The sequence below is a fragment of the Pollachius pollachius genome (genome assembly GCF_949987615.1).
Source record: "Pollachius pollachius genome assembly, chromosome: 11".
NCBI classification, from domain to species: domain Eukaryota; kingdom Metazoa; phylum Chordata; class Actinopteri; order Gadiformes; family Gadidae; genus Pollachius; species Pollachius pollachius.
Window position 1 is genome coordinate 14,214,239 of NC_136944.1, and position 20,060 is coordinate 14,234,298.

A 20,060-nucleotide genomic window follows, 5' to 3' on the forward strand; every position below is an offset into this window, starting at 1 on the left:
GCACGCACGCACGCACGCACGCACGCACACACACACACACACACACACACACACACACACACACACACACACACACACACACACACACACACACACACACACACACACACACACACGCACACAAACACACACATAAACACACACAGCAACATAACCACATCACTTTCACCACTTCACCACTTCACGGCCGCCACTTCAACTACTGACTGCACTCCCTCTGCCCACCATGGACGGGGGTGTATTTGCATGCGCATGTGTGATTTTGTGTGTGTGAGTGTGTGCATATGATTTGGAGTTTGGGACTTTGGAGATATTTCAGCACAAGAAATCCAATTTAAAAAACGAAACTGACTTACTGAGGGATTCTGGCAAGGGTGTCAAACACAGGCTGCATACATGCTGCAAACACCCCCCCCCCCCCCCCCCCCATTTATACACACACACACACACACACACTTTTTCCCCCCTCAAAAACACACAAGGAAACACTCAAACGCACACACCCTCCGCATAGGCAATCATGCTTGGAGCTCCTAAAAGTGTTTGAATTCAAAGAGCATTCATAAAGAAAATAAATCTGTGCTGCATCACCTCCATGCAAACCTTTGGTCGCCAACGTCAGCAACCACAGACTCAAGCCCGCCACCGGGGGGTTTCGTCCCTCAGACCCACTGGTCCTACCTTGGCTGCTGGCGGGGACCTTGCCGTTGCTGATCTGCTTCAGCCTCTTCTGATGGGACTTGCCGTTGTAGTGGATCTGGGCCTGGGCAGGGGAGTTCAGCTGGATGTTGCACACGTCGCACAGCGTGTAGCTGCGCTGCTTCCGCTCCCGCTTGGCCCTGTGGTGCGCGGAGGGAAGGGCGCCCCCTGCTGGCCGCTCTTCCGGTACTAAACCCTCCGTCTGGGACTCGCCGCAGCTCTGCTGGTGGTGTTGCTGCTGCTGCTGCTGCTGGTGGTGGTGGTGGAGAAGGAGTTGGTGGTGCTGCTCTGCATGGCTGTTCATCTCCCCACCCAGGACGGCCACCAACGCCACCGACGTGGAGGAGGAGGAGGAGGAGGAGGAGGAGGAGGAGGAGACCCCCAGGTCTGGGTGGTCCGCTTCGGAGTCTGGGAGAGTGGTGGGGCTGTATGGACGTTTCATACCTGGAGGAGGAGAAGATGGAGGTGGAGGTGTTAGGGGTTAGGCACAACGAAACACAGAACAGGGAAGTGCAGAGACTGTGCGTTGAGTTGACATCCAGAGGGTCCACTCTGGTCTGTAGCTGCTGTCAGGTTTTTCCTGTGCAGGCCCTTAAAGCCCACCCAGCTAAAACCTGGTAGGTCTCCCGGCTCTACACGGGAATATACAGTGCGGCAAAAAAGTATTTAGTCAGCCACCAATTGTGCAAGTTCTCCCACTTAAAAAGATGAGAGAGGCCTGTAATTTTCATCATAGGTATACCTCAGCTATGAGAGACAAAATGAAAAAAAAAAATCTAGAAAATCACATTGTCTGATTTTTAAAGAATTTATTTGCAAATTATGGTGGAAAATAAGTATTTGGTCAATAACAAAAGGTCATCTCAATACTTTGTTACATGCCCTTTGTTGGCAATGACAGAGGTCAAACGTTTTCTGTAAGTCTTTACAAGGTTTTCACACACTGCTGCTGGTATTTTGGCCCATTCCTCCATGCAGATCTCCTCTAGAGCAGTGATGTTTTTGGGCCACACGGACTTTCAACTCCCTCCAAAGATTTTCTATGGGGTTGAGATCTGGAGACTGGCTAGGCCACTCCAGGACCTTGAAATGCTTCTTACGAAGTCACTCCTTCGTTGCCCGGGCTGTGTGTTTGGGGTCATTGTCATGCTGAAAGACCCAGCCACGTTTCATCTTCAGTGCCCTTGCTGATGGAAGGAGGTTTTCACTCAAAATCTCACGATACATGGCCCCATTCATTCTTTCCGTCATACGGATCAGACGTCCTGGTCACTTGGCAGAAAAACAGCCCCAAAGCATGATGTTTCCACCCCCATGCTTCACTGTAGGTATGGTGTTCTTTGGATGCAACTCAGCATTCTTTCTCCTCCAAACACGACGAGTTGAGTTTTTACCAAAAAGTTATATTTTGGTTTCATCTGACCATATGACATTCTCCCAATCCTGTTCTGGATCATCCAAATGCTCTCTAGCAAACTTCAAACGGGCCCGGACATGCACTGGCTTTAGCAGGGGGACACGTCTGGCACTGCAGGATTTGAGACCCTGGCGGCGTAGTGTGTTAGTGATGGTAGCCTTTGTTACTTTGGTCCCAGCTCTCTGGAGGTCATTCACTAGATCCCCCCGTGTGGTTCTGGGATTTTTGTTCACCGTTCTTGTGATCATTTTTGACCCCACAGGGTGAGATCTTGCGTGGAGCCCCAGATCGAGGGAGATTATCAGTGTTCTTGTATGTATACCATTTCCTAATAATTGCTCCCACAGTTGATTTCTTCACACCAAGCTGCTTACCTATTGCAGATTCAGACTTCCCAGCCTGGTGCAGGTCTACAATTGTGTTTCTGGTGTCCTTTGACAGCTCTTTGGTCTTGGCCATAGTGGAGTTTGGAGTGTGACTGTTTGAGGTTGTGGACAGGTCTTTTATACTGATAAGGAGTTCAAACAGGTGCCATTAATACAGGTAACAAGTGGAGGACAGAGGAGCCTCTTAAAGCAGAAGTTACAGGTCTGTGACAGCCAGAAATCTTGCTGGTTTGTAGGTGACCAAATAATTATTTTCCACCATAATTTGCAAATAAATTCTTAAAAAATCAGACAATGTGATTTTCTGGATTTCTTTTTTCATTTTGTCTCTCATAGCTGAGGTTTACCTATGATGAAAATTACAGGCCTCTCGTCTTTTTAAGTGGGAGAACTTGCACAATTGGTGGCTGACTAAATACTTTTTTGCCCCACTGTATATGGCTGATTTGCAAGGCTTTGTGCAGGGGGGTGGAATATGATCCCCTTCCCCTGAGAGGTAAGCCATCCCTGTCAGTGTAACAGGGTGTCATATCTCTTACTTTATAATTACACAAAATTGCCTTACAGTTGTTTTATTACCTGAAGTGTAGCTTTCTATGCCCCCTTATGTGCCCCTTTCTATTTGATTTTGTGCTTTGATTTGGCTGCTCCTCCTTCTGTGCTCCCGCCCACATTCCTGAGAACCCCATAAGTTTCCCGTGCCCCCTTGCCCTCTTCCCTTTGTTCTGGTTCCCTTGGGAAGAGGTGTGTACATTTATTTTATGATCAAATCGTTGACCATCTTATAGTTTATCATTCTTTATATTAGTTATTTTGATCATACATTGTTCAATTGAAGTCTGGTTTAAATATCCATGCAGATTTCAGTGTTTTGGGGAACTTTGTATTTTGTTGCGGTGAGCTAGCATACACCTGACCTTCGTGTAGTCATGCTAGTTCCCCTCCCCCTCTGTGTGCTTCGTAGAGGAGTTGGAGTTCTGTCAAGGTCACTTCTAAGAGGAAGCTGTTTTTTCATGTTTATCTTCAGGTATGTCTTTTATTTCTTTGATTTCAATCATTTTGTTATAATATTGTATGTATGCCCTTTGTTCTGGTTCCCTTGGGAAGAGAGAGAGAGAGAGCAACCAATAAATGGACGTCGGAGTTCCCGAGTCCGGACAGAGATCGCGGGTCACGTCTTTCATTTAAAAAAAACACAACGCAGAATCGTCCGGTCACATCAGCAAACCCCCCCCCCCCCCCCCCCCCACACACACACACACACACAAACACACACACACACACACACACACACACACAGATGTACACACACGCACAAACATAAACACCGCCAACGCACACACCCATGCATAGGCAATCAAAACTTGGAGCTCCTAAAAGTGGGCACGTGTTTGACTGCGAAGAGTCGCTCAGTATCCTATCCGTATGCCCGCAGCTGGTGAAAGTCACCACTTGGGGGAGACAGAGTGCCGCCAGAGCAATTCATTGAGCGCTAGTTTAAAAGCAAGCTCCCTGCCCTATAGACAGGCTCCTTGGCCCCCTCCTGTGCAGCAATAAGTGCTTTAGCAGCATGCTGTCCTCAAGATGTTTCTCAGCCCAACGTCTGCCAGGATTCAAGGGGAAAAAGGAGTGGGTAAAAAACAAAACCAACAGACTCGAAATTGGTGTGAATAATGATGAGGTACTGCATAGCTGTCGTGATTTCTATGGTTTAGTTTAACCAGACAGAAATAACATTTAGAATATCACAGAGAATACATGTCATCATCATGTATTTATTTACAGACTTAGATTTGATTACTGCCGCTTATTCGGGGGCACTCATATGTGTCTGTCAACCCTTCCTTGATCAGAACAAACAAACGCTCCCACAGACAGTCAAACACTCAAGTGTAATTGCATACGTATGCGTGTGCGTACAGCATCTTGTATAAAAACAAAGCAGGTAGGAAGGGCCACGGTGCGTGAAACAAGACTGGCTGTGATCGGGTGATTTGTAACTGTTGGCGAAATGCCGGGCAGACGCCTCAGATATCCGAGAGATGATTCTCTGGGAGGGCTGGAGGAGGCTCCTTGGGAGAGACCATCAGAGAAAATAGCAGTTTGTTTGATCTGCTGCCTGTGTCGCTATAAATAAATGAAAAACCATTTCTACATCCTTCTGTGAAGGATTGAGACATCAGCGGCGGTGAAAGCCCCCAGAACAGCCAGCTGTGCAATTCCACTGCTTTCTTTTGTGCCTCCGCCTATAGTTATTGATGTATACATAGAAAAACCACCAGCGCAAGTTATTTATGCACACAAACCCAGCAGCACATGCTCCCTCTCATAAAAACACATAAGCACACACGCACGCGCACACACACACACACACACACACAAACTCACAAACATGTAAACAGCTCGCACACATGCACACATAGTAATATGGACTTACAGACACACACACATACACAAACAAACATGCACAGCAAACCAAAACATTGCAGCAACACATACCTTTAGACCAAAGCAAATCGAGATGTCAATTTGACACACGTTTGTGTGTGTTTGTGTGTGTGTGTGTGTGTGTGTGTGTGTGTGTGGGGGGGGGGGGGGGGGGCTGTCTGTCTACACAAACAGACACACACACACACACACAAACACACACACACACACACACAAACAGTGGTGAAAACGGATTGGTCAGAGTGCTGGTATGAAAGCTCCCATTCACAGAGCCAATCTGGGAACATTCAGAGGCTTCATCAGATGTGTTTTCTAAAGCTTTTAGCACCGCCGCTCCCTGGCACCCAGCAGAAAATATCCCTGTGGTACGGAAACCCACGGTAGCCTCTGCACAGCCAGTTCCCTTCCAACATCCCCACTGCACTTCATCTGCCAACTGGATGTCGTTCTTGCTACAGAACTCATCATCCCTGTACTGTAGAACTCTGCCAGTCCAATGTCGTATCTCTCCAAATCATAAGTCACAATGTGGTATAAAACAAGTCATGCATTATATTAAAGTCAGTCTAGTAAAGAGACAATTGTGTGTGTGTGGGTGGGGGGGGGGGGGGGGGGTGTTTGTGTGTGGGTGTGGGTGTGTGTGTTTATGTATGAGTTTGTGTGTTGTGTGTTTTGTGTGTGTGTGTGTGTGTGTGTGTGTGTGTGTGTGTGTGTGTGTGTGTGTGTGTGTGTGTGTGTGTGTGTGTGTGTGTGTGTGTGTGTGTGTGTGTGTGTGTGTGTATCGGATTCATACACATGATTTTGAAGCACCCATTTCCGTGCAAATGTGTGTCTTTAAAGCACATGCAGATCGCAATAAAAAACAAAAACATTCTCCTAACAAACACCATGGCTGGCTGGTGCACAGCAATATAAATAGTCTCCCGCTCCTGCCCACAGATCTGGAGTTTCAGGATTAGCTATGGTTTTCTGTGGGACGGAAAAGACTGCCAGCATTCTGAGCCATGTGTACTCGTTCCACTGTCTTACGAAACCCACTATCCCCGTCCTCCTCCTGCTCTCTCTCCCTCTAACCCAACCCACTCCCATCAAACTCCACCCACTCCCGTCTCTCGGCCACACTGGGGCCTTCAATCACCACAGGGATATTGTGCTGAACATAGAATTGGGCTCGCCCTGCATAGCAGCCATGCAGCCCCAAAAAACGAAAACATGCTATTTACTATCAGGCTGGCTATGGGTACTCTGAAAAACTAGTATTTTCTCTCTCTCTCTCTCTCTCTCTCTCTGCCACCATGATCTCTCAAACCACCATGATGAGACACACAGAGTACACACACATGGGCTGCCAGTGGCACGCGATGTGGCTACAATGAGGCTACCTAGCAAAGCATTAAGCACGCCTGCAACAAGCCCACAAATACAAACAAAGATACATACACACACACACACCCACACAGACACATAAACAAACAGATAGTCATCACACTCACAAACATGGCTGGACCTCAGACTCCACTAACATTCCTAAACTGAAAGACACATTTAAACCGAGCCAACAGCACTGTGCTTGACCCCGCAATGAGCAAACTTAATTTACATCTCAAAGTACTCTTGTACAAATGTTGACTCAGACACTAACACTAGTGCAACACAGGAGGTTATTAAGTAACATCAATGAATGTACTGTAAATCATTTATGTATCATGCCTTTCGGTAGTATTCCTCCCCATGAATACATTTTGAGAAGGACTTCGATAACGCCTTCAAATACCCTTTGGCAAATTAGAAAAATACTACAGTAGCTCAGGAGGCAGAGCAGGTTCATCCTCCACCTAGCTGAGGGTTGAGATGCACCCAATCTTAACTTCTCCCGACGAGCTGGCTGTCACCGTGTGTAGTTGACACCCTGCGGTGTGTGAATGTGTGTATGAATGGTTGCAAGTGGCTTTGGACAAAAGCGTTTGCTAAATGCCATAAATATAACTGCTGACAAACCTCCTCTACTGGTATGTTCTGTTACGCCCTGTACAGCACTTTGACGTTGTTTTATAAATAGCGTCGGAGGCCGACAGAGCGAGGCAGGCGGGGGAAACCCGCAAAGACTGTAAAGAGAGTGTAGGAGCGAAAAACTGTCAAAGCAACAGTGATTCTCATTTACTCTCCTGTTTCATCCGTCTAGAGAGCGACAGCCTCTTCGACGTTAGACCTCAATCGTCGTCATCCACAACCCACACAATCCGCATGTAAGCAAGACACTGAGCCTTGACCCATAGAGTACATCCTCACAATCCACGTGACGCATTGTCAAGAGCCTGTCTCCCCATTTGCCGTTCCAATCACAAATCGAGAACACGGAATTATGTCGGCTTTTGTCGTAGAGGACAAAGACCAAGTGACACAGTGAGAGCAGAAAATGGAGAGGATGTCTGTTTTTTGGGAGGCAAGAACACAAAAGGCCGAGTGCGAAATTACCGCCATCAAGAGTCATTAGAGCCCTCTGAATTGTGATTATGCCACCGCATCACAACGGCGGTTCGAGCCTCATCTACACGTCTTTGTGTTCTGGTTATCAATGTCGATTAGGTTGCGGCAGCTGCACTACGTACATTCTAATGAGTCTCATTACACCGGAGTACATGTTGGATTCTTTTTTTGGTCGCATTACTACAGAAAGTATTACAGAAGGACAGCTTGATGAGGAAACAAGGGCCTGTGTGTGTGTGTGGGGGGGGGGGTGCAGTCTCCCATCACACTAAGATGAGCCTGGAGAGTAAATGAGAAAAGGCTGTGGCACCTAAATGGATGTGTTTTCTCTAATCTCTGTTTGCAGAAGTTCTGGCAATACATAGAGGAGGAGAGGTAGGTATTTGCTTTATCTCAGTGTGTGTGTTTGTGTGTGTGTGTGTGTGTGTGTGTGTGTGTGTGTGTGTGTGTGTGTGTGTGTGTGTGTCTGTGTGTGTGCGGGTATGGTGTGTGTATTCTGGTAGAAGTGTGTCCTTAATTTAACCATTACACCAGGGACATTTAAACAGGCTTATGTGTCTATGAACAAGGAACTGTGTGTGTGTGTGTGTGTGTGTGTGTGTGTGTGTGTGTGTGTGTGTGTGTGTGTGTGTGTGTGTGTGAGGGAAAGTGAAAGTGTACATGTGTTAAAGTGTGAGATGTAAAAGTGCATGATGAGTGCACCACACTAAAAACATCAGCCAGCATGCGGTAACCGAAAAGTGGTGTTTGAAATGAAAGAAAAGGTCTAATGCATTGGATTGCTAAAGAGGATTTCCTCGAAAGGCTTCATTATGTAAAAAACACTCTACACAAGGCGTAAATTTACATCCCAAAAAATAATTGTAAGTCATTTGTCTTTGCCGCTTCTTATTGCAGCACATTCTAAAAGCCACTTTGGGCCGAAACTAGAGAGCAAACGAGAGTCCCATCCAGCTCTTAAAAACAATCCATCTTTAGACACTGATAACAAGCAATGTTTGGGTATGTCACTAAACGTTTCTGCGTGTGTGCACGTGTGTGTGTGTATGTGTGTGTGTGTGTGTGTGTGTGTGTGTGTGTGTGTGTGTGTGTGTGTGTGTGTGTGTGTGTGTGTGTGTGTGTGTAAAGACGAAGAAAGCAAAGACATAAATAGACAATAACAACTTATACAAATAGCAAGAAGCTAACAAACAGACTTACACAGACACCATGCCTTTGGGATTGTTTGTTAGATTAAATAATTACGACATGTTTATGTTGACACCGGGAATGTGCAAAGAATAAGCAAATGAGAGCGAAAACATCCACATTGAGTCAAGCTTTAAGGGTTGAAAGCCAGAACTGTACAAATAAAATTGACTTTAATTGAAAGGGTTTATTCTTAGGGGGAACCAGGGGACACATTCACCTCGGAATTAAAAGTGTTTCACGACAAGGATTCAAATAATGTTCTATAAATTCCATGGAATGTTTGAAAAATTCCTATACTTTTTTGTATGCAATCCTATTGGTTGTGGACTGAATATGTGCCAGGTATCCCTTTAAGAGGCAGACTGACAATGCGTGTCCCCTCACCCTACCCTCTGTGCCGGGGCCCGAGGGCCTGCTAAAGTTAGCCAAGGCAGAAAGGACACCCAACTTTCCTCCATTCTACTCTAACCGCAAACCTAACTGGGGAATTTCCTAAATGCAGAGGCCGCAGAAAAAACAGACCTAGTCGTCAGCACAGCCCACACGCACGCATGAATGCATACAAGCACACACGCACACACACAGACACGCATAGAGATACACACATATACAGATATACACACACACACACACACACTCAGATAGACACATACACACACATGCACACAGATATACACACATACATACATACACACACAATGGCCTTGATCTGAGGACAGCTGTCCAAGTGTGTCTGTTCACAATAAAAAATCTACTTCCACCAATTCTCCTCACTTTCCTCTCTCTGCAAGTACCCTTGGGACAATTACAAGGTACGATTCAATATATAAAAAATGTAATACAGGGGATAATAAGATATTTTCAGTCTGCATGTAGTAATGCAGTCTGAATGTGTGCCCACTTCAAAAGCAAGGCCTCATTACCTTGTTCTTTATCACAACAAGGGGATTGAAGACATCAGCTTTTGTTTTGGAAATGTCTCAGTTCAAGCCTATTTACAGTTTAGAGTTAGAACAATGCCGCCGGAAATATGTATTTCCTGGCTAGTAATGAATGCGTTGATTCTGATAGGCCAGTCTGATCACATGATACTTCAAAATGGAGCGCTGTCAACCTAATTGAGTGGTTCCCCAGCCACCCGATCATTAAATGCACACTTCAAAGCCCAAATCAACAATGGCATTCCATCTCAATCTAAATATAACTAGCATGGAACTAAAATTAGAACTAGAACTGGAATTAGGATTAGATTTACACATAAGGACTAGACTTAGAACGGGAGTACATAAGAGTAGAAATGTTTAAAAATATGCATGAAATGTTAAAGGTCTTGTGGATTTTCTAGTAAAAAAAAACAGAACGTAAGAATACCCAATGGAACTCATTTCTATGTGACACTCTCTCTCTCTCTCTCCCCCTCTGCCTCCCTTCCTCCCCCTCTGCCTCCCTTCCTCCCCCTCCCTCTCCAGACACTTCATCCCTCATCCTGTCTACAACGTTAGTTTTACCTTTGCGCGAACGGCTGCAAAGGGATCATTAATAATAATTCCAACTCATCAGCACCATGCCTGCTGATGTCTATACATTGATGGAGAGTCTCTGCTTCATTACAGAGGAAAAGCGTGGTACAGTTCAGTGTGGTTTTCTATTTTGGTTCTCCACACATTTCTTTGGTAGTTTTACAGTCTGCAAAGAGTGGGGGTCAGAAACCAAGATACCAATGAACTCAAGGTTGATTAGAAATGGATCGTACAGTGGGAAGGATGTGTTTGTGTGTGTGTGTGTGTGTGTGTGTGTGTTTGTGTGTGTCTCTTTGTGTGTGTATTTTTGAAGGCAGAAATCAATTATTTGATTTGCAGCGAGATAAAGGGCTCTTACTCCTACGCATTTCAATGAGTTCAATAATAATTTCATGCACTGAAAGAACTTCAGGTCTCCTCTGCAAACATCAATATAGCTGTCAATGCATGAGCTCACACTCTCTAAGGCCAGGAGAGAATATCACAAGCGAACAATTTACATTTAGTGCTATCCTCTCTTAGTGCTGGAAGCTATATGTCTCAGTTAGCTAGTGCTATCCTCTCTTAGTGTTGAATATTAACTGTCTCGTTAGCTTATGCTATCCTCTCTTAGGGAGCGTGTCTATGTTCCCCGGGTTCTATGTTCCCCTCTTTGTATGAGACAGGGGAACATAGGACCCTTTTTCAAAAAAAGGGTCCTATGTTCCCCGGTCTGTTACTTTCTCCACCATTACTGGAAGAGTACCTCTGGTTACCCTACGTACGGGAAACCCATTTGATTCCTACCTGTTCCACTGTTAAATTGCGGCCCAAATTGGTGGGCGCTATCCTGATAATTTCTCTGCGTGAGAAATTATGTGAAAATATGTGAGCGTGTGCATGAGTTGAATTGCGTGTGTCTCACGCCGAATGCGTGAGACTTGAGAGCCCTGCAATCGCGATCTTTTTCACGAAATTGGACCTGCACAAACTATATATTATATGAAAGCTGAGCCTCCACTGATTCCGAAAATCTAAACCATATCATTCTGGGACTAAAACTCGCAAATAACAACTTAAGAAGAAACTTCCCCCTTTCTTTTAACAACCAAAAATGAAATTTTACCTTTGTGATTTTTGTCCACAAAGTTTAATCTGATCTCATTAAACCACCATAAACAGATTATCCAGCGGCCAAATTTTTGCAACTAAACATGGTGTTTACAATAATTTACTAAGAGAAGGTTTCTTAGGAAAAAGGTAAATTGCCTTCAATCATACATGGTTAACATACAAGGTTGTTGGTCGTTTCTTTCTAATGAAGGTAGTTGGGTTCTTGTTCTGCCTTGATGTAGCCTATTATATATATTTATATTTGTATAGCACTTTATATCTGAAACAGATATTTATACATTTCGTACAGCACTCATGTTTGAAACAGATCTAATTAAACAAATTAAATGAAACATTATTAGAGGTGAATGTATAATGACATTTAGTTTTAAACTCTCCACAAGGGTGCACAATACAATGGAGAACTGGTAGGATAATAAAAGGAAAAAGTTAAGCCTCGATACAAGACAATATGATTAGGGGTGGGAATATACAAACATGAGTAATCCTAGATTTAAAAAGCAAAAAAAATGAACCTAAGGTGGGCCATGCGACGGTAGGCCTGCTGGCCATGCTGAGAGCAGAGTTTCCGTCTTCCAGTAATTACCGGTCATTGACCGGAAAAAAAATAAGGAGGACCGGAAATTCTAAATGTCTCCGGTCAGAATGACCAATGGAAATAAATCTCTCTGCACAATTTTATTAGCTAAACATTTGTTTAGCCAATTCATGTAAAACAATGAGGGTTTTGATTGACCCGACCCGGCCAGAGCCGCGGGCTCGGTCGGGTCAATATTTCCCCACTATCCTCGAGCCGGGTCGGGCCGTTCCTTTGATCGAGCGTTTGTGTTTTGTTTTGTTTTTAAAATCATTGCTTTATTGGCCTAATCTGACGAGAAATCGATGCCATAAACAGAAATATTATAGGTCTTTATTACACGGGTCTTCTCAATGCCGTGGAACGCTCCGTAGACTTGCATGGGTAGTAGTCCGGTAACTTGTCAACCCCAGCGTCTTCGGTTGCTAAGCGACGTCAACGTCTTTGGCGGACTATTTCACTGCTGATCAACACTACGAATGCTGGTAACGAATAATTTGTAAAAAAAATAAAATAAAAAAAAAAGACACACCATGTGAAGTTATTGAAGTTAGCTGTCTAATAAGCGGGATAATGTATAGAACGTCGCCGGTCATTATCGAAAATAAGGCCCTTCAGGGCGAAGCAAGACACCTCCGCTGCACGTCGGTGTGCTGTTCGCCCTGTCGGAGATTATTTTCCCAATAATGACCGGTGTTCTATACATTATTCCTTACATATATATTTAGCAGAGTAGGCCTAAGTAACAAATGTGTACAAAGTTACGCATGTATTAAAAAAATGTCGGGTTGAAATCGGGCTCGGGCTCATAATTACAGTGAATGTGTCGGGCCGGGCCGGGCTCGGACAGAACGTGCACGGACTCGGGTCGGGTCGGGCTTGATTTTCTGGGCCCGATCTAAAAACGTTCAAATGAAACCTTCCAGGTCACATGACCGGCGCCAATTTTTACTAGCGGAAACACTGGCTACCGTAAAGATAGATAGATTGCGGGGAACATAGGACCCTTTTTCAGAAAAAGGGTCCGATGCTCCCCTTATGTATTGCTACAGGGGAACATAGGACCCTTTTTGGGAAAAACGGGAAACCCCTTTTTTTTTCTTTTTTTTTTAAAAAGGGTCCTATGTTCCCCGAGTGGGGAACATAGGACCCGGGGAACATAGGGATGGCCCCCTCTCTTAGTGTTGAAAGCTTACTGTCTCTTTTAGCTTGTGCCAGTGTCAGAAGCCAACTGTCTTTTTAGCTTATGCTATCCTCTCTCAGTGTTGAACACTAACTCTCTCCGTTAGATTGTGCTATCCTCTCTTAGAATTGAAATCAAACTATCTCCGATAGCTTGTGCTAGTGTCAGAAGCCAACTGTCTCGTTAGCTTGTGTTATCCTCTCTTAGTCTCTATTAGCCTGGGTGACAAGAGTCTCTCACAAACGAATGGCGTGACACGGTGTTCATGAAAATTTAGCACCTGGAAACATAACCGAAGCAGTTGATTGTGATGCATGGCTTAAAGGGGACATATTATGAAAACAACACTTTTCCTGGGATCCTGGGTGTTGCTTTGGGTCTCTGGTGCTCCAACACACATACAAACTTTAAAAAAAGTCTGTACATGATTTTTTGAGTGAGATATGCAATTCTGAAAGTACCCCGCCTACAGTTACCAAACGAGCGAGTCCGTTTCGGTGCCCCCTCCTACGTAGGAAGGGGGCACAGTTGAATATTACCTCCCACTTCCCCAACCCCCTCCAATCAGAGCATAGCTAAGATTTTGTGGACCAGCGGACGAGCAGCTCCGGCGGGGGGGACTCGGCGGCAGCTCAGCTCCGGGACACAATCCCTTTCTCTGCCGGACTGCCGCCGAGCTCCCCCCGCCTGAGCTGCCGGCAGGGGGTCAGCAGCTCATTTGGTCAGCAGCTCATTTGCATTAAAGCTACAGACACGGACTGCCGCCGAAGCTTTGGCGGCAGTCCGGAGGAGGAGACATGGAGGAGAAAGGGATTGTTCGGAGCTGAGCTGCCGGACTGCCGCCGAGCTACCCCCCGAAGGACAGCCACCAGATCAGCCGGAAAGCTTCGGCGGCAGTTCAGCTCCCGGAGTACACCGCCGGAGTTGCCGGACTGCCGCCGAAGCTTCGGCGGCAGTCCGGCAACTCCGGCGAGGGGAGCTCGGCGGCAGTTCCGCAGCTCAGCTCCCGGAGTACAATCCTTTTCTCCTCCATGTCGCAGTTCATGGGCTTCAGAGAGACAAGGCCAAAGTTCCTTTCCCCCAATTCTTCTCAACCATCGCCGAGATATCCCCCACTACGAGTCTCTACTTGTTGTGGAAGTACCAGAGACGTCAGACGTAGTCTTTATGATTCATAATATCATCCGAGGCGCACATAGCTTTTGGCCGTGATATATGATATAATATTATATAAATAGCTATATATAATATTATTATTATACTTTTATTATTATTATATTATATTATATAGATTGTGGCATCCCGCCGCTGGACCTCGGACCGGGCGGGTCCAAGGAGACGCAGTAGACTTGGTTTACCGTCGCCACCCTCCAGCCGGCGACAGAGAGCACCACGTCTCTCCCCCCAATCAGCGTGATCGGGGACACCTGGCCGGAGGAAGGGAAAGGACCAGGAGCCGGACTTAAAAGGAGCCCCAGACCGGGCAAACGAGAGAGTGCCACGGAGAGAGTCCGCACCACATGGCGAGTGACACGGAGGGAGTAAGCACCAGACCGGGCGAACGGCGAGTGACACGGAGGGAGTAAGCACCAGGCCGGGCGAACGGCGAAGTGACACGGAGGGATTCCGCACCACGCCGGCGAACTAGAGGCTCCCGGAGACCCTAGCACGAGGATGCAGACTAATTATTCTCGTGAAATAAACGCCGACTGCGGCTTTAACCCCTGCTTTCCGTGTAATTCCTACTGGGTATCTGACACTTGGGGAGACGGGCTGCCGCAAGATATAGAGCTCCAGGAGTCCGCAAACGGCAACAATCCCTTCTCCTCCATGCTGTGGTTCAGTCTGACGGCTCATTGGTCAATGGGCAGCAGCTCATTTGCATTAAAGCTACAGACACCAGAAACAGCGCATTCTGAAGGGACTGAAACAGAGGGGAATAGCGGTAGGCGAGATTTTCTTTCCTAAACTCTATATCCAGCAAACAGCTTCAAAAACTTGTTTTCTGGAAGTCAAATACAATGTTTACTTGTTGTGAAAACGCCATAATATGTCTCCTTTAACACTTTGTCGTGCTGATTCTGCATTTCTGGACCATGTGATTCAAAATCTGTTTTGAGTCACCCATCTATATGTACAGATGTGCAGGCTGGCGAATATAAATACAACTTCTGAGACAACAACTGTGGTGGAAAAATAAGAAGTAGCAATATTTCAGATTTTACATGACTTTGCTTGAGAAAGACTGGTAAAGGCTGAAAGCTGAAGTCCTTAATTTCACAGGAACTAGGTGGAGGGGGCTGGTACAGACACACGGTTGAGGAGTTATTCACCTACACGTGTAAATGAAGCATGCAGGTGCGCGCACACACACACACATAAACACACACACACACACACACACTTCTTGTAATCGTAGAACCATTACAGTATTTCTCAGCATTGACTAGATAACACAAAATTGGCCTTGCATTGGAGGTGTAGGAATAGGACCCAGTATGTCTTTCAGCTGCCGTGTCAGAATGTATTGAGTGGACAGTACCTTCCTTCGATTCTCTTTCAGACCGCGGGTAATTGAGGAATCCATAATGCAGTGACCAGCATGTACTATTCAAAACAGTGGGCACAGAGTGTTTTTTACCGGGCTTTCACAGATAGCATGTGAACTGTCAGACTCTAACTAATGTATTAATCTATGTCAGGAGGGAAGCGGAGAGGCAATTTCTCTCTCTTTCAGACGTTTCACATTATAGGGCTACTGCGCAGAACGATGGCACTGATGGCATACCGTTGTATAGCTGATCACTTACACACCACATTCCTTCCTACGGATACAAACATTTTCCAAATGCAAGCTTTGGTGACCCTTGAGCTGCACATTAGCTTAAAGTAAAGGAGAAGCCGGGGATTAAAACAGAAACCTTCTGATTGCCAGAAAACGTGTTATTTTGCTTTTGCCACTGTCACCCAGCCTGCTTGTCTCTAGCCTGCATTCTGCAGCAACCAGAAGAGACAGAGTCTGCCCTGGGTTCAGTGGCTTCATTAAAGCACTAATGTGTCGCCACAGAAGTATGATGTCAAAAAATGCCTTAAAGGTAATAATTTTATCATTACATTGAAATGGTGGTTCTACCGTTAAGGTGAGATGTCAGAGATTGTACTTGTCAGGCAATGGCACATTTGTTAAACCTTTATTCTATTTTTATTTATTTATTATAAAATGGTTGGATATATGTAAATAAAATTGAAGGTATCATTATCATAAAAACTGAAAGCAACAGACTTAGAAATAGTATAATAAATATAATAAAAAAAGTGTACAATTTCAAAGGTTTTTTTTGTACATAGCTTAAATTGTATTATAATGGTAGTTGTAGCTTACTCTTTGGTCACAGAATATCCTCTTCATATCGATATTCAAGTAAATATGTCTGTGAAAAATAGGGTCATAAAGGTGTAATATGTTACAACAATAACTACTAAAATTGACTTATAAAATGATCATGATAGATCATCTGATGTTAAGCGAAAATGCTTAATGGAAATACTAGCTTCTACGACAACAACACGATAGTCAGCATGTTCTCCTTCTTGAAATTTCTGATCCGGATCAGAACGTTTGTTTTTGTCTTGGCCTGTGTGTTATGATTCATTAATCTCCCAGTATCATTAGTCTCCCTGAAACAAATGTGCACACACATAGCATGTTGCAGCCACTGAAGCAAGCAAACAAACTGGATTGACTGAGATTATACTTCATTCTACCTGACCTAAAGAGCTCCATGCCCAGAGCCGTGCTTAAACACGTGTAAATCTTAGAGTATAATTTCAATGTAGACAGCTTAGAGCCCAGAAGGATTTCAAGATGGATGTGACATGAGCTGGTTTAAAATTTGCAAACAATACATTTTCAAATTCATTAGCTGATTAACTTAAAAATGTAGGACTGCGCCCATCTCAAAATATAATGTCGCACTCGACTCGACACCCATCTCCCTTATTGTGTATTTGCACTGCAGTACCTGTTTCTAACGCTTGGTGTCAATGTTACATATTGACACCTAAATAAATATTTCCACTCTCCTGCATTTCAACTGAAGCAACATTCATCCTTTAAAGACGGCTTCAGGATCGCCTCGAAACAGCTCCAGAACATTTAGAGCTCACACCCTGATCTCACATGACGGCCTGTCAAGGCTTAATTACACTGAGTTATAACGCATAGGAGGGCTCTGATTAGTCCTTCCCTTGTGTTGTCATGCTACTCGTACCTCAGGAGATCGTTCATTAGAGGAGATGGGATGCGGCTCTCTTGTGTGCATCCCAGCAGCAGCAACAAAGAGACAAATTACAAGCTCTACTTTCAGCCAATAGGATTCAGGAGCTGTTTAGAGGTGGCATACGTAAACAAAAATGGTTGCGATTCTAAATGGACTGGATTTCTTTTAGCACTTTCATAACCTGTGTGGTGATTCTCTGTAACTGCAGCTCACATTCACCCATACACACACATATTCCCACACCAACCAAGGTTTTCACCTGCAAAGCCAGGCAGCCACCAGCTCGCCTGGAGGAGTAAAAGGGGTTAGGGTTGACTTGCTCATGGACACCTTGATAATCGGCCAGGAAGAACCAAGGATCGAACCTGCAACCCATCGTGTTGCCATTGTACCTGATCTACTTCCTCAGCTTATTCTTCCACAGATAACTTTGGGATCACTTGAATAAAGTTTCAACACAGGATCCAAAATGGCCTCTATACAAGCATGTTATTCAACAGTTCATTCAAAGTTTTGTGGTTCTATGCCTGTGTGTGTATTGTAAGGCCACTTTTAGTCCAGCAATGGACACCCAGCGTTATCTCCATCCGGGATCAAGTGGAGTGTTGATGTTGGCACCCAAACCCCCCCCACACACACACACAATACCAGGACAGGATTACCTGCCCCTCAGCACCTAATTTAGGAGCTCAGCGTTTACTTTGCCATGAGCTCTGAAAAGAGATAGATAGACCACCATACTCATAGAGAGAGAATGGGGAGTTAAAAGGAGACCCCACCATACACCAGGGGCTTAACCAGGGGACAGTGAGAGAGAGAGAGAGAGAGAGAGAGAGAGAGAGAGAGAGAGAGAGAGAGAGAGAGAGAGAGAGAGAGAGAGAGAGAGAGAGAGAGAGAGCGAGAAAGGGAGAAAGTAAGGAAGCTAGGGAGTGGAAGAATTATGTCAGGGCACATATAAATAACATGTTGCATGATATCAAGGTTAACAAATGACCGACCGATAGTACAGTATGTACATATGAGATGCACTGTGTTGATCCAAAAAAACAACAACCGGCAGGACAAAGAAAGCAAACCGCTAATCCATATGAGAGATAAAGACGCAAGCCCTCATCCACACAAGATAAAAAAACCAGCCCACGAGGGCGAAGGCCTGCCGTTCAGTGAACCGATGTCAACAGAACCGCCATTCAAACCTAGATTCACCAAATAGGAGCGCCTGATGGATCCGGGTGATTGGACATCGGGGCTGCGTGGGACTGCACACCTATAGTGTATGCAATAATCAGGGTTAAACCAGCCATCACCAAACACACAGAGCTCTGATATGTTAGCACTCACCAAATGCTCGGCTTCTAACCTGGTGTCAACTCTTAAATAAATGTAGAAATAATAAAAATCTTGGTCGCTGCAGGAGCCAAGTAAAGATACCTAGGTAGCGTGTTACAGCGACTTATGTGGGGCATGTAAATGCAATACATGTCTCTTAAATGATTCAATCAAATTTGACGATAGAATAAAACTAAATACAATAAGTGTGGGTGTTGTTGTGTGAGACAAGAATCGCCAGAGTGGGTTTTTTCCACTTCTTTATTTGTTATTGTTCTTTCAATATATCCTTTACTAACTAATTGTGTTTTGTCGGACTATCTACGCCATACGTGCAGAGTAGAGTTGTCAACTGTGTGATACGCAATTATTTCTTCATTCCTATAATCATAATATTGAAAAGGTTAATGTCATTTTTGCTTGATGTTTTTCCCTGGTAGAGCCCTTACCTATAGCCTGCATTGCGATGGAAGCTAAGGGCTAGGGTTGCTGGCAAGCACCCCTCCGTAGAGAGGGGGGATTTTTACGTTTAATCCACTGACATTTCCATCATACATTCGACTCAGCCTTAAAGGCATATGATTATAAGTAGGGGATATAAGTTGTAACCCCCACCCTAACTAGCGATCAGTGAGGAAGAGGACAAGTTGTTGGGTTAGTTCGTTATTTGCATATTTCAAAACTAGCCAGGTAAAGCACTAGCATACTCCTTTGTCGGTTTGATGTACCTGCGTTTTTCATTCACTATTATTTAGTTATTTGGCAGAGGCCTTTCTCCAAAGAAACAAACATATTAGATGTTTGCCAATGTGGAAGTTTTGTTTAGACTAGGGCCCACGTAACGGGACAGCTTGTGCCGGAACAGATCTATTTCCGATCCAGTATTTATTTTCCCTTCTTCCGATGCTTTTCTAAGATGTCACCTAATTAATGAGAAAAATACCCACAAATAACAACCCTCATATGTCTGATAACACCAAAGCTTGGCAGTCGGATGGCGCGCTACACGTGCCACAGCTAGCTGGTCTGTTAGCCACTGTTTGCTGCAGTGCTTCGTGGATGCAAGGCTAACGCTCCTGGGAGCCAGCTGATGGCCCTCAGAAACCCAGGCTGCAGTTGGCCCATCCTCTGCACTATAAGAACCCCTCCCCTCCACCCTACTTCCAAAGAGATACAGTGAGAGGGGGAACCCCCCAGGCGGCAGAGGGGGTTGGTGTACGAGGCAGATGGAGGCAGCCTGGACTAGGCAGTCAACGTGGTACGATCCATAGACCTGGCGTGTCACCCACGCCAAGTCTTGCCGTTTGACCGGGCAAGGGTACAGATGGACCGTGGCCTTCCAGAGGCCAGAGCTCCCAGAAACACTCTTTCATACAAACGGACGACACCTGACACCCGAAAGGGGCTGCGGCTCGGAAAAACCTAAACGG

General features: G+C 45.1%; 1 protein-coding gene across 1 annotated transcript in view; it reads right to left on the reverse strand.

Moving 5' to 3' along the window:
* znf385c (zinc finger protein 385C) overlaps positions 1-20,060 on the reverse strand; it is a 122,703-nt gene that overhangs the window by 79,209 nt on the left and 23,434 nt on the right. Inside the window, exon 2 of the mRNA XM_079746277.1 lies at positions 682-1,143. Coding sequence (XP_079602403.1) covers positions 682-1,141 — 460 coding nt within the window. The 5' untranslated portion in view covers positions 1,142-1,143. The remainder of the gene's footprint in view (positions 1-681; positions 1,144-20,060) is intronic.